Here is a 13,585-nt window from a genome sequence, read left to right as displayed (position 1 = left end):
GCTTGCAGGGAACATAAAAACAGACTGTAAAAGTTTCTATAGGTACGTGAAGCGAAAAAGACTGGTGAAGACAATTTATGAAGAAGAAATCATGTTTGACAAATCTACTGGAATTCTTCAAGGTTGTAACTAGTAGAGTTGATGAGGGGGAGCCAGTGGATGTGGTTTATTTAGACTGTCAGAAGGCTTTCGATAAATTCCCACAGAAGAGATTAGCATGAGAAATTAAACCCCATGGGATTAGGGGTAGTGTATTGAGATAGACAGGAAACTGTTTGTCAGACAGGAAACACGAGTAGGAATTAACAGATCTTTTTCCACATGACAGGCAATGTCCAGTGTGGTACTGCAGGGATCAGTGCTGGGATCCCAGCTATTCACAATGGGCACAATTGAAAGGCTACATTGCGCCTGGGGCTGAAAAGCAGCATGCCACGGCACAGCATGGTAAATAGGGGCCAGGAGAACCCGCTTCCGGGATCTACCAAGCACCAAACATCTCGTGATTTTTTTTTTTTAAATTATAGTGTACCTAATTATTTTTTATTCCAATTAAGGGGCAATTTAGCATGGCCAATCCACCTAACCTGCACATCTTTGGGTTGTGTGGGTGAGACCCACGCAGATATGGGGAGAATGTGCAAACTCCACTCAGACAGTGACCCAGGGCCGGGATTCGAAACCGGGTCCTCAGCGCCGCAGTCCCAGTGCTACTCATTGCGCAACATGCCGCCCAGCATCTCTTGAAACCTAATGGGATCTTGCAAGATGTTGTGATGTGAATGGGCGGGATCACATTTTGGCAAATCTACATCTGAAAGCGAGACAGCTAGTCTCACCTTAATATGCAGTTTCACGAGTCTTTGGGATCTATCCTCTTCGCCTCGGACAGGCGCCGTTCGTACTGGTCTCCACAAGTGGGGACGAGATGGAATGGCACTCCTGGGGCCACCCAGGCGATTGGAGGTGCCCAGGTTCTTGCCCTTTGAGGAGGGTGGGCACCCTAGCCGTGCCACCTGGGTGCCCGCCTGGCACTGTGCAGGTGGCACTGCCAACTGGCAGGGGCACTGCCAGGATACCACGTAGGCACTGCCAAGATGCCAAGCTGGCATTTCTCAAGTGGCTACAATCGGGCTTGGGTGCTCTGCCCAGGTATTGTGGGGATAAAAGCCCCCCCCCCCCCCCCGAGGGCCCCCTCAACAGCTACATTTGTTTCGCGCACCCACACCGGCTAGCTCCCAGCGCCCCCAGTCCCCAGTCGAACCAGACGGGTACGGAGCTCGGACGGAATAACCCCCCGGAGTCCGCCATCATACCCCAACCCACAACACCCATCCAGCCACCACAAGAGGCTGCAACCCCGGTGCTCCGCAGATCGCAGCGGACGACTCGACCACCGGACAGACTCAACCTGTCAACCACCACCCCAGCCAGACTTGATTTTTTTGTAGGAGGTGAATGTGGTGAATGTAATTCACACTGTAATATATATTATACCATGTCACTGTAAGCTCGACATATGAGCAGTTGCGTTGCCCTACCACTAGGGGGAGTTGCACTGGGAATGTACAGGAGTTTGTACTTGGGCTCCACCCTTGGCTCCTCCCCCTAGACAATCGGGCTTGGATGCTCTGCCCAGGTGTTGTGGGGATAAAAGCCCCCCCCCCCCCCCCCCCCCCCCCCCCGAGGGCCCCCTCATAGTGTAATGGGGCTTGGGAGGGCATCCAAGCCTGATTGGATTAGTACAGACTTTTGGAAACCTGTTGGTCACACGCCAAATGCTGGTTAACAGTCGAGGACAATGACTTGGACTGACAACTTTTCTAAGTCTGTTGTAGATGATGATGTCTGATCACTTTGTGAGTTTGTTGCATTCAGCTCAAAGACAGTTAGCAGCTTTGTCTAATGTACTTAAGGAGCAGTTCACAGCAAGGCAAACTCAGATGATGTAGATTTTCCAGATGTGGTGAATGTAATTCACACTGTAATATATATTATACCATGTCACTGTAAGCTCAACATACGAGCAGTTGTGTTGCCCTACCACTAGGGGGAGTTGCACTGGGAATGTACAGGAGTTTGTACTTGGGCTCCACCCTTGGCTCCACCCACAGCTCCTCCCCCTAGACTGATGTATAAAGGATGATGCCGAAGAGCCAGCCACCAGTTCATCTGGAGTTCATAGTGTTACAGGCTGGCTCTGTTGTAAGTTGATTAAAACTACTGTTCACATCCTAAAGCACGTGTCTCGTGAATTGATGGTCTCATCACCAGACAATAGCCAAAGGTTGCCTGCAATGTAGCTGAGCCAGATTAGCCCCAAAAGGTTAAACAAAACAAAGTGGGGCTTGTCGGAAACATATTTAAAGTGAAAGCAAGTGTGTCTCACAAAGAGCATTGAGAAGAATATATACTCCCACTGTAAAGGATTCTTGGGCTGTTTGTATATAATATCTGATAAACGGCAGCACAGTAGCACAAGTGGTTAGCACTGTGGCTTTACAGCACTAGGGTCCTAGGTTCGATTCCCGGCTGGGTCACTGTTTGTGCGGAGTCTGCACGTTCTCTCCGTGTCTGTGTGGGTTTCCTCCGGGTGCTCCGGTTTCCTCCCACAGTCGAAAAACGTGCAGGTTAGGTGGATTGGCCATGATAAATTGCCCTGAGTGACCAAATAGGTTATATGGGGTTCTTGGGTTACGGGGATAGGGTGGAAGTGAGGGCTTAAGTGGGTCGGCGCAGACTTGATGGGCCGAATAGCCTCCTTCTGCACTGTACGTTCTATGTTCTAAATGAGGCACAGGTAAATCATGATTTTCGGTGAAACGATTTACTGGAAACTTCAGCTTTACGGACAGGCTTGCAGACTGGATTGTGGGCGTTCGTCTCCTTTTCATAGTGGATCGATTTATATAGTTTTTTGATCTTCAAAGTCAGTCAGCAGAGCAGTACTTGTGCCGATCTACTTCTTCGGAGAAACTGCAGCTTTAGCGCGACAGTTCTGGACTGGTCAGTCCTGCAGTACAGGGTCATATTGCTGGCGGAGTCGATTACGTGGAAATTTTGAGGAACTTTGGGGCTGGTTTAGCACAGGACTAAAGAGGCCAGCAGCACGGTTCAACTGCTTCCCTGCACAGGTGCCAGAATGCGGCGACTACGGGCTTTTCACAATAACTTCACTTGAAGCCTACTTGTGACAATAAGCGTTTTTCATTTTTCCTTTTGTACGGAATGGACTTGGCCCTGACCCATTCATGAAAACAGGATCTATCGGTATTGCTTCAAGGTCAGCATCTTGGTGGGGTGCCTACTCCAGTCACCTGGTATAAAGGGAGGATGATGACAAGGGGAACATTCCAGAGCCACTACACAGAGTCTCTGGGTCAGTCCTTCGTATCAGAGTATTGGGCAGCAAAGGGTCACCTCTGAACCATAAGACACACAAGGTCCACTAACAGAAGTGACTGGTGATATTAATTACAAGGGAGCAACAACTATTCAGTGATTTAATAATAATATAATTCGCTCCTGATTATTCAAAGACTCAAATTGCATATCCAACCGTATTTTTTTAAAAAGGCTGGCAAATTCCTCCCCAGATTGTATCCCGATTACACAATTTTCATACAAAATATATATTGTTAAATATTCACACGAGAAGGACAAACTTTTCTCTTTACAAGATTGCTCAGAATGCATTTTATAAATTACTTGTTACTTGGTTCCTTGTTGATTTATGATATTTCCCAACCAGGGAAGGTGGGGAGAGAATCTGCCGCCAGGAATCCTGCCCTTCCATTCCTAGTGGGACACAGTTTTGTCTTTGCTTATAGCCTCTTTACGTGCCCAAAATAAGGCCTGTTTCCAGCAAACAGCTAACCTGGAGCGTTCTGGAGTTAAGATACCCTGGGTCTGCAAGTGTCTGCTTTCCCTGCCTTCCTCCCAACCCTTGCCCAGTCAATGCGAAAGGTGCTCTCTTCTCACCCTGTAGGGTGGGTTAAAACTGCACCCCCCCCCCCCCCCCCCCCCCCCCCGCTGATAGACAGCCTTTCTTGCATTCAGGCATTTGGGAAATGGGGGTTGGTGGTGGTTCTACCACCTCAGACAGTCTAGGATAAAAGGTTAAAACTCAGAAACAAGGGAGGGATATGGGGATAGGGTGTAAAAGCAGAACTGACGTTGATCAGCGATAATCTGGCAGAATGGCAGAGCAGGCTTGAGCTGGCCACATGGTCAACTCCTGCTCCCATTTCGTTTGCTCTCCGACACGGTTGTTCACAACCTTTCTGGTACGAGGGAGCAGGCCCAGAGTTTGAGCAGGAAAACTGGTTGCAGACGTGTACGAGCAGTAAACAGGACTGCCGGGGCTATCTAAAAGCAAACTCTGCCCTCTGGTGGACAGAATGGATCTTGCCGTGGAAGCCTCGGGGAAATGTGGACAAATACCACTACAAATACTGATGCTTCTTCCATGGACCCAGGTGTGTTAACAATTTGAGACTTCCCAATCAAGCAATCTGACTATTTTCCAATTGCAGAACTGTTTGGTACCAATATCAAGTCAATAACATAAACAAGAACGGATAATTTAATCATTGCTATTTTTATCTGGAATAGAAGCAACAGTAAAAAGAGGAATTACTGGCACAAACTGATGCAAAAGGACAACCCCATGAATAAAATAAATGCACAAGAAGGAATTACAAGCACAGGATGCACAAGATCAAAATAATCAAGCCCCAAATCTGATTTACACCCACCCCCTGAGTATATGACAAATGCTCCAGGGAAACTTGATCAAATTATGTTTGTGAGCCTTTCTTCATTATTTGGAAGTTCTCCAGGGACAGCTCCTATTTGTGAAACCTTTCCTCACAATTACATTATGTGCAGTGAAAAATATTCTGAAATATTTCCATCTGTAGCGTGGCTTCCTTGAATTTGAAATGATAAACAATTGAATCCCAGGCCAATGCTCAGTTTGCTGATTTTAACCATTCAGCAGTTGGGGGCCATACATTTGGGCTCAGTACCCCTCCCTTCTCCTCCCGCAAACATGGAAAGGGGGAAAACAGGATATTGACTAGGTGAAGGTGAGCATGTCCAACGGTGATGCCCCTATAGTGGAATAGCTTGCTAACAATCTAGAGAAAAGGGACTCGATTCACATGCAACCTATATACACGATAAATTTCTATGCATTGCAGGAAGTGTAAAATCACACATTTCTGTTCGTCTTACCAATAATCCTTATATTTACTTGCAAGAACCCAGACAGTATAACAACTCAAAGCTGCCCTCTTCCTGTGAATAGAGTTCAATACTGCCAAAACTAAACAAATTGAAGCTTACTGATCCACAGAAGTGTTCTTCTAAAGGATAATGTTCTCACCCCAAATCTTTTCTTTTTTTAAAAAGGTGTATTTTTATTCCAAACATATTCAAAAGTACAAAGACATAAATCAAAATACATTACCCCACAGTTCACAGTTTGTGCAAGTTTGTCTCCATTTCACCAATTCCTCAAATATTGTCATGAACAGTCCGCACCGTGTCTCAAAGCCCTCCGCTGAACCCCTCAATTCGATGTTTTCCAGTCGGAGGAAATCATACAGGTACCCCAGCCAGGCTGCCACCCCCAGCAGTGTTGTCATCCGCCAGGCAATAAGAGAGGCGAAGGCCACAACATTGGCCTTCCTACCCTCCATTAGCTCCGGCATTTCCAATACCCCAAAAATCGCTACCATTGGGTCCGGCCCGGCCTCTATCCCCACAATCTCCAATAGCGTCCCAAACACCCCCCTCCCAGTATCTCTCCAACTTCTCGCAGCCCCAGAATATATGTGCGTGATTTGCTGGTCCTTGCCCACACTTCTCACACTCATTGCCACCCCCTGGAAGAATCCACTCATCCTCGTCCAAGTCACAAGCAACACCTTGCATTGAATCAAACTCATCCTCGCACACGAGGAGGTTGAATTTACCCTATGGATCGCCTCATTCCACACTCCCCGTCCGACCTCTTCCCCCCCCCCCCCCACCCTCCTCCACCCCCAGTGCTCCTCCAATTTTTCCTTAATCCTCACCACTTGCACTCCCCTGCTCCCCAAGCCACTCATATATCGCCAATCCCATTCCACAACCCAGAGCAGAAACCGCTCCAATAGAGTATACTCTGGCAGCTTGGGAAACCCTCTCCATTCCTTCCGTGCAAAGTCCCTCACCTGTACATACCTGAACTCGCTTCCCTTCAGCACCTCCCACAGACCTGCAAACCTCCTCCAGGTATAGATCCCTCGCCCTCACCAGCCCTACCACCCTCCACTTCCTATACATCCCATCCACCTCCCCAGTTTAAACCCATGGTTCCCCACAGCGGTGTCAGCACCGACATCCCCTCCATCCTAAAGTGTCTCCTCAACTGGTTCCACTCCCTAATCGTGGACTGCACCACCAGGATCACCGTGTACCTCCCCGGTGCCAGCGGAAGCGACGCCGTCACCATAGCCCTCAGGCTTGATTCTTTACAGGACCCTTCCTCCATCTTAACCCACTCCTTCCCACCACCGCTTCACGTTCTCCAGTAGTAATGCAGCAGGTTTGGTAGTGCCAGTCCCCCTTTCTGCCTCTGCCAGGGCCCCTTTTTACCTGAGGTACCTTCCCCGCACACAAACTCCTAAATCGCTGCACCCATCCTTGACCACACTCATTCTCCAACACTCACTCATTCTCCAACACTGCCTCATTGAATATCCCCCCACCTCTCCCCCCCAATTTGGTCACTCCCTTTGGCCACCTCCCCAACCTCACTTCCGTCCACCAGCATTACCTGCCAGTGTGGCAGCTCCTGATGGAAGGCCCCTCCTACCTTCTATCCCTCCCTTTGCCCTTCCCTCCTTTGTCTCACCCCAAATCTTGTTATGTCAGAGAAAAAGGTGCAAAAGGTAATTTCTAAACGCAACAATAGCAGCTAATCGATCTCCACTCTGAGGTCTTGGAACCTGAGTTAATGGAAATATAAGAGAACAGAAACGAGAATCGGAGCAAACGGAATGACATTAGGTGAAAATGATGCAGTACTGAAGCACGTGATTTCATGGAGTATAGCAGGAGGGTGTGGGTTTGGAGATAATGATTCTCCCATTGTTTTTTTGATGATCTTAAAGATAGCTCACGAATAAATAGGTAAAGTTCATAGTTTAACAACAGCCTGGAATCTCTTGGATACAGCGGATAGCTACAAAACCAGAATAAAAATAGGGAGAAAGGTTACTTTATAAAAAGGGTTTGCATTCTCAAAGATGAAATTAGATGGATAACCTCTAACTACAGCATCCAAGTGAAAATCATTGGGCGGAATTCTCCGCAGGGGGCAGGATTCGTGAAGGCCGTTGTGAACTCGGCCAAGGTTCACGACGGCCTCGGAGCCCGCTCCCCGCACCTAATTCACCCCCACCCGGGGGGCTAGGAGTGGGCCTCCGCCTTTCTCAGCAGCGACCTTGTCGCGCCGAGAATGTGAAGTCATCCGCGCATGCCCGGGTTGCCGGTTCCAATCCACGCATGCGCAGATGACTTCATCGTGCAGACGGCACGAACCCGCGCATGCGCGGTGCCGTCTTTCTCCACCGCAGCCCGGCAAGACGTGGCGGCTTGATCTTGCTGGGCGGCAGAGGGGAATTAGTGCGTCCGTTTTGGACGCTGGCCAGGGGGGTGTAAAAAATGTCAGGAGGCCCTCCCATGATTCTCCCACGCCACGTGGGGAGCGGAGAATTCCGCCTACCCGTAATTTCCGGACTATAAAGCGCACCTGACTATAAGCCACACCCACTGATTTTGAATTTTTTTTTATTTTGAACATAAATAAGCCGCACACGTATATAAGCCGCAGGTGCTTACCGGTACATTGAAACAAATGAGCTTTACACAGGCTTTAACAAAATACAGCTTGTAACAAAAATAAAAAATTAGCGGTAAAGAATAGCCTACCAAGAAAGTCATTGGTCACTGTGGAGCGAAATCAATCCGATTAAGCTCTTAAGATTAACATAGAATCATCAGTTTGAAACATTAAAAATAAATAAATCATGTGTAAAAAGAAGTCTTTTATTACTGATCGTAATCAAGATATCACCAACCCAGGTGATCACAGTCACTATCCTCCTCTTGTGCACTGAAACCACTGAAGTCATCTCCTTCGGTGTCAGAGTTGAATAGCCTCAGAATTGCTTCATCCGATGTTGGATTGTTTTCATTGTCGCTCTAATCACTTTCATCCGGAGGCAAATTTCCCGCTGAGCTCATGCTGCCCTCTTCAACACGCAGCAATCCAGCTTTTCGAAACCCGTTGATGATAGTGGATTTTTTAACAATGCTCCACGCTGTCAGGACCCACTGGCAGACTTGACCATAAGTTGCTCTTCGCATGCGGCCCGTTTTAGTGAAGGATTTCTCCCCACTTGTCATCCAAGCCTCCCACTGAACACGAAGCGCCACCTTAAATGCACGATTTAAACTGATGTCGAGTGGCTGTAAATACTTTGTTGTGCCCCCAGGAATCACAGCTGGAATTGAGTTTGTCCTCTTGATGGCTTCTTTCACAGAATCTGTATGTGGGCCCTCATGCTGTCCAAAACGAGCAATGCCTTGTTCCTGTGAAAGAATCCTCCCGGTCGCTTGCCGTAGCACTCCGTATGCCATTCATGCATTAGGCTTTCCGTCATCCATCCTTTCTTGTTGACTTTCACAACAATTCCTGTAGGGAATTTTTCTTTTGGTATCGTCGTGCGTTTAAAAATCACCATCGGTGGAAGCTTTTCTCCCGATGCCGTGCAACTCAGAACACAGGTGAAGTGCGTTTTTTCATGCCCAGTTGTTTTCAGCATGACGGATGATTCACCTTTCCTGTTGACAGTCCGAGTGAGAGGCAGGTCAAATGTCAGAGGAACCTCATCCATATTTATGATATTGTGCGGGCCAATGGAATGCTCCGCTATCTTTGCATCAATGAATTTGCGGAAGTTTGAAATTTTTTCCTCGTAGTCGGGAGGGAGCTGCTGACACAAACTCGGCCGTACCCTGATGGACAGGCCTTTACGTCTCATAAATCTGAGACACCACGATGGTCCACCTCTAAAATTCTCAAACTTCATTGCGGTGGCGATTGTTTTGGCTTTCAGTCGGATCTGTACAGTTGAAACACCTCGGCCGTCTGCTCTCTGCATGTTGACCCAGTCTTCGAGCTCATTTTCTAGTTCGGGCCATCTGCTTTTCTTCCCTCTGAAAGCTTTAGTTGTCTTTTTGCACTGAGTCAATTCCTCACGCTGCTGTTTCCAACGTCTTATCATCGACTCATTAAGACCAAGCTCTAGTGCAGCAGCTCTATTTCCTTTTCCAACAGCCAGATCGATCGCCTTCAACTTGAAAGCTGCATCATATGCATTTCTCCGTGTCTTTGCCATGATGAGGGTGACAAAATGACTACCGTAATCAGAATGATGGGATGTTTGAGCGCGCTCGATTTAATCTAAACAGTAAACTAAAAAGTTACATTGTTTTACCTTAACCCGTTACGCAATTTCATTGGTTTAGTGAAAGCGGGAAAAATCCATAAATAAGCCGCGTCGTTGTATAAGCCGCGAGGTTCAAAACGTGGGAAAGAAGTAGCGGCTTATAGTCCGGAAACTACGGTATTTACTTTCCAAACAAATTGTTCATACATCATACAGTCACTTGTGTGTGTGTGTGTATATATATATAAAATAAAAAAAAAAAAATATATATATATGTGTGTAAAACCACTTTTGATCTTCATACTTCCATCTGCCATTCTCCGTTCTCTGTAATAGCTCAATATTTCTAAGTAGTCAATAACAGATTGAAAGGGTATTGATCATTTGATTGAATATACCTGTTCATGACTGACAGGAGGCAGCTGAGCTTTATTCCACAAATCACCCCGATCAGCAGACACATAAACCGATCTGGGCAGTGTCTGAAAACAAAAAAATAAATATGTCATACATTTTTCAAATTTTTTTTAAACGCTTTGTTTTTTTTAAAATATGAACTCCAGGGACATACCTAATCTATTCAAATCACAAGAGAAAGCTAGACCATCATTTAAAGCACTGAATTATAGAGCTGTAAATTAATTTTTAAAGATTGTGTGCGTGTTAGCTCTATAAAGGATGAATAGATGTTAAATTAATTGCAAGCTTTGATTAATGCTGCTTTAATTAATAAGACAATTGCAAGTACTATAGTATGTGAGACTGTGCAAGTGAACATAGTACACATCCACTCAGGAACAGTGATGCCCTTTAACTGAGATGACCTCCAACCAACACAACCATCTTCCTTTGTGCTAGTATTCTAGTATGACTCCAACCAGCAGAGAGTTTCCCCCCAATTGAAATGAAAAATGAAAATCGCTTATTGTCACGAGTAGGCTTCAATGAAGTTACTGTGAAAAGCCCCTAGTCGCCACATTCCGGTGCCTGTCCGGGGAGGCTGGTACGAACCGTGCTGCTGGCCTGCTTGGTCTGCTTTAAAAGCCAGCGATTTAGCCCAGTGAGCTAAACCAGTCCCGTTGACTCCCGTTGTGCTGGGGCTCCTTGATGCCATACTCGGTCAAATGCTGCCTTATGTCGAGGATAATCACTCTCACCCCATAAGAACATAAGAATATAAGAACTAGGAGCAGGAGTAGGCCATCTGGCCCCTCGAGCCTGCTCCGCCATTCAATGAGATCATGGCTGTTCTTTTGTGGACTCAACTCCACTTTCCGGCCTGAACACCATAACCTTTAATCCCTTTATTCTTCAAAAAACTATCTATCTTTACTTTAAAAACATTTAACGAAGGAGCCTCAACTGCTTCACTGGGCAAGGAATTCCATAGATTCACAACCCTTTGGGTGAAGAAGTTCCTCCTAAACTCAGTCCTAAATCTACTTCCCCTTATTTTGAAGCTATGCCCCCTAGTTTTGCTTTCACCCGCCAGTGGAAACAACCTGCTCGCATCTATCCTATCTATTCCCTTCATAATTTTATATGCTCATTATTTTACACCCTGCTTTCCCTTTGGTATTTTGTTTATATATATACACACACACATGTACATAGAGGGTTGGGCGACTTAAAGGGGATAGAGGGGTTAGAGATTAGATAGTAATTGTGTTTGTTGCCTATTTAATAATAGTTATTGTTAATAATAAAAAGTTAATTGTGTTTAGATTTACAAACCTTGTGACCGTGTCAGGTATAAAAAATAAAAGTCAATTTCAGCCACGTTGTGACTATGGGTTAAGTATGGCTGGAATTGACCGGGGACTGGCAGAGGATGTAGTAACACTCCACAAATGCTGCCAGACCGGAGTATTTCCAGCACTTTCAGTTTTTGTTTATTTCCAGCATCTGCAATATTTTGCTTTTATTCTATGAGTCGTTATTTTACCTGGTTACTGATAACAGAGGCAAAGAGGAAACGGCCAGCAAAACCAAACGAGTAAATGTTGCTGAGAAGTGTTGTAAACGATCCTCCAAAATCTGTTGTCCTCATTAGCTCCAATACCCCTTTTGCATCTTTATCATCTGCAAAACGATATTAAAACAATTAGTCATGGAACAACCAAATGGTGGTGGCATCGCTCATAAAACTCATTACTTATATTTTGTTCTAAAGCCACACACTCTTTAGTTAAGATGGCTCTATGGGTTTGGTCCCCACTTAAGAATTTGGAACATCATTTTTTTTGAGGGGAAGTGCATGGGGGTTGGGGGGGGAAGAGGGTTCGTTGTTAATAATGGACAGGGGCGGGTCAAGCTCATGGGGCAAGGCCCGGTGGTATGGTGATGGTGGAAAAGAAGGGAGGGGTTGAGAGACTCCCAGTTAGGATAATCACATGGAATGTGAGGGAGGTTTATTTGTATTGTAAATCTACTTTATAGTTGATGTGTGTAATATATTACCAATCATTATAATTTATCAGGATTTTGATCCAGCAGTGCGTTCGCCTCTTCCAAAATTGCCCATTAAACCTCCAACGCTACTTCCTTCTCCAGCCCCCCCAGCCGTCAGCTCCTTCTCCAGCAATGTGGAGACCGGCCCTACCGGGGAGCTCTGTATCTCCTTTCTAGCATGGTCTCAAACCTACATGTATCTAATTATTTCCCCCTGCTCCAGCCCATACTTTGCTCCCAGCTCCTTCAATCCTGCAAACCGACCCCCAAGAAACAAATCTTCTAGTGTCCTGATTCCTTTCTCCTCCCATGGGCATTATTCATTATGCACTTTTGAGAATTGGATTACATCGAACATTAGCGGGGGGCGGTTGGGAGAAGGACTGACTGTGTGTGTGTGTTAATGGTGATTATGGGTGATTCCTGATTCCTTTTTTGTTATTTGTTAATATGCGGGCTCCTGTTTGGGGGTTTAGTGGGAAGATGGGATTGTTGTTAATGATATGGAGATCGACATTGCATTTGTTAATGTTATTGTTTATTGTTGATGGGTGTAAATTTGGGAGAAAATATGAAAAAGGAGAATAAAAATATTTTTTTTTTAAATCTGGAACATAGAAAATATTTGTTTTGAAACTTAATTGTCATGCGCATGTTAGGGACAAGTTGCAGCTTTTTATTTTCAGATGGATACGTCAGGCTATCATATTGCTGGAATCAAAATCATGCTTTAGAGGAACCATACCTGTTAGTTCATAGCTCAAAATCCTGATAAATTAGAATGATTAGTAATATATTACACACATCAACTATAAAGTAGATTTAACAATACAAATAAAGGTTACAAAACAGCCTTGAAAAATTGTAGCTGAATGTTTAGCATTTTTTTCTCTTCAACGTAAATGTAAAATCCAAAATTTTTTGTCATCTATTCTGAAGGTAATTTAATAACAGTATATGATTCCTGGTGATGGATCACAAACCACCTAACTGTAGTGAAGAAATTATTCAATGAACTCCAGGTTTCCAAAATATGCAAGGCCCAAATAAATAATAATTTTAATGCTTCATAATGAAATGATTGAATTACATGGTCAAAATACCTATTAATTCACTTTACAATATATCCAGCTTGGAAATATTCTTCATATAACTCCCAACTCTGTTGCCTCCATGATCATATGAGATTAAAGCCATGGGCTTTCGTCATGAAGTTTCCTTGGCAATGGGAAATCATTAAGGAAAAAATCTCACAATTCTAGTTCAGCGGAATTCTAGTCAAAATGCTATTCTGATTGCCGAGAATTAATCTTTCATTTATAGCTTAAATTATTCTCGTCAATTGTGTTTCGATGAAGACATCATTATTTTGTGCAAGGGTGGCGGCTGTTTAAATTTTGGGGACATGTGCGGATCTGTAAATATTACTTCTCACTGCTCTAAACTAGTATTTCCCAATGAGCAGGAGGAAAGAATACACTGCCATATTTGACTGTTGATTAATTTTATATATGGGACCAATTTTAAATTGGACCAACTTGAAATAAGTGCAGGCATATTAAATAAATAATAAATCTGGATTAAGATGCAATGTCAATCAACATGCACAACAAATTGAATCATTTGAA

General features: G+C 44.9%; 1 protein-coding gene across 1 annotated transcript in view; it reads right to left on the bottom strand.

The window, feature by feature from the left end:
* The window catches only part of LOC119954961 (sortilin-like), a 138,785-nt gene that overhangs the window by 34,751 nt on the left and 90,449 nt on the right, over positions 1-13,585 (bottom strand). Inside the window, exons 8-9 of the mRNA XM_038780709.1 lie at positions 11,452-11,588; positions 9,905-9,988 (exon numbers count right to left, since the gene is read on the bottom strand). Of these exons, the coding sequence (XP_038636637.1) occupies positions 9,905-9,988; positions 11,452-11,588 (221 nt within the window). The remainder of the gene's footprint in view (positions 1-9,904; positions 9,989-11,451; positions 11,589-13,585) is intronic.

This window comes from Scyliorhinus canicula, chromosome 20, assembly GCF_902713615.1.
Source record: "Scyliorhinus canicula chromosome 20, sScyCan1.1, whole genome shotgun sequence".
Taxonomy (NCBI): domain Eukaryota; kingdom Metazoa; phylum Chordata; class Chondrichthyes; order Carcharhiniformes; family Scyliorhinidae; genus Scyliorhinus; species Scyliorhinus canicula.
This window is presented reverse-complemented; position numbering and strand designations above follow the sequence as displayed.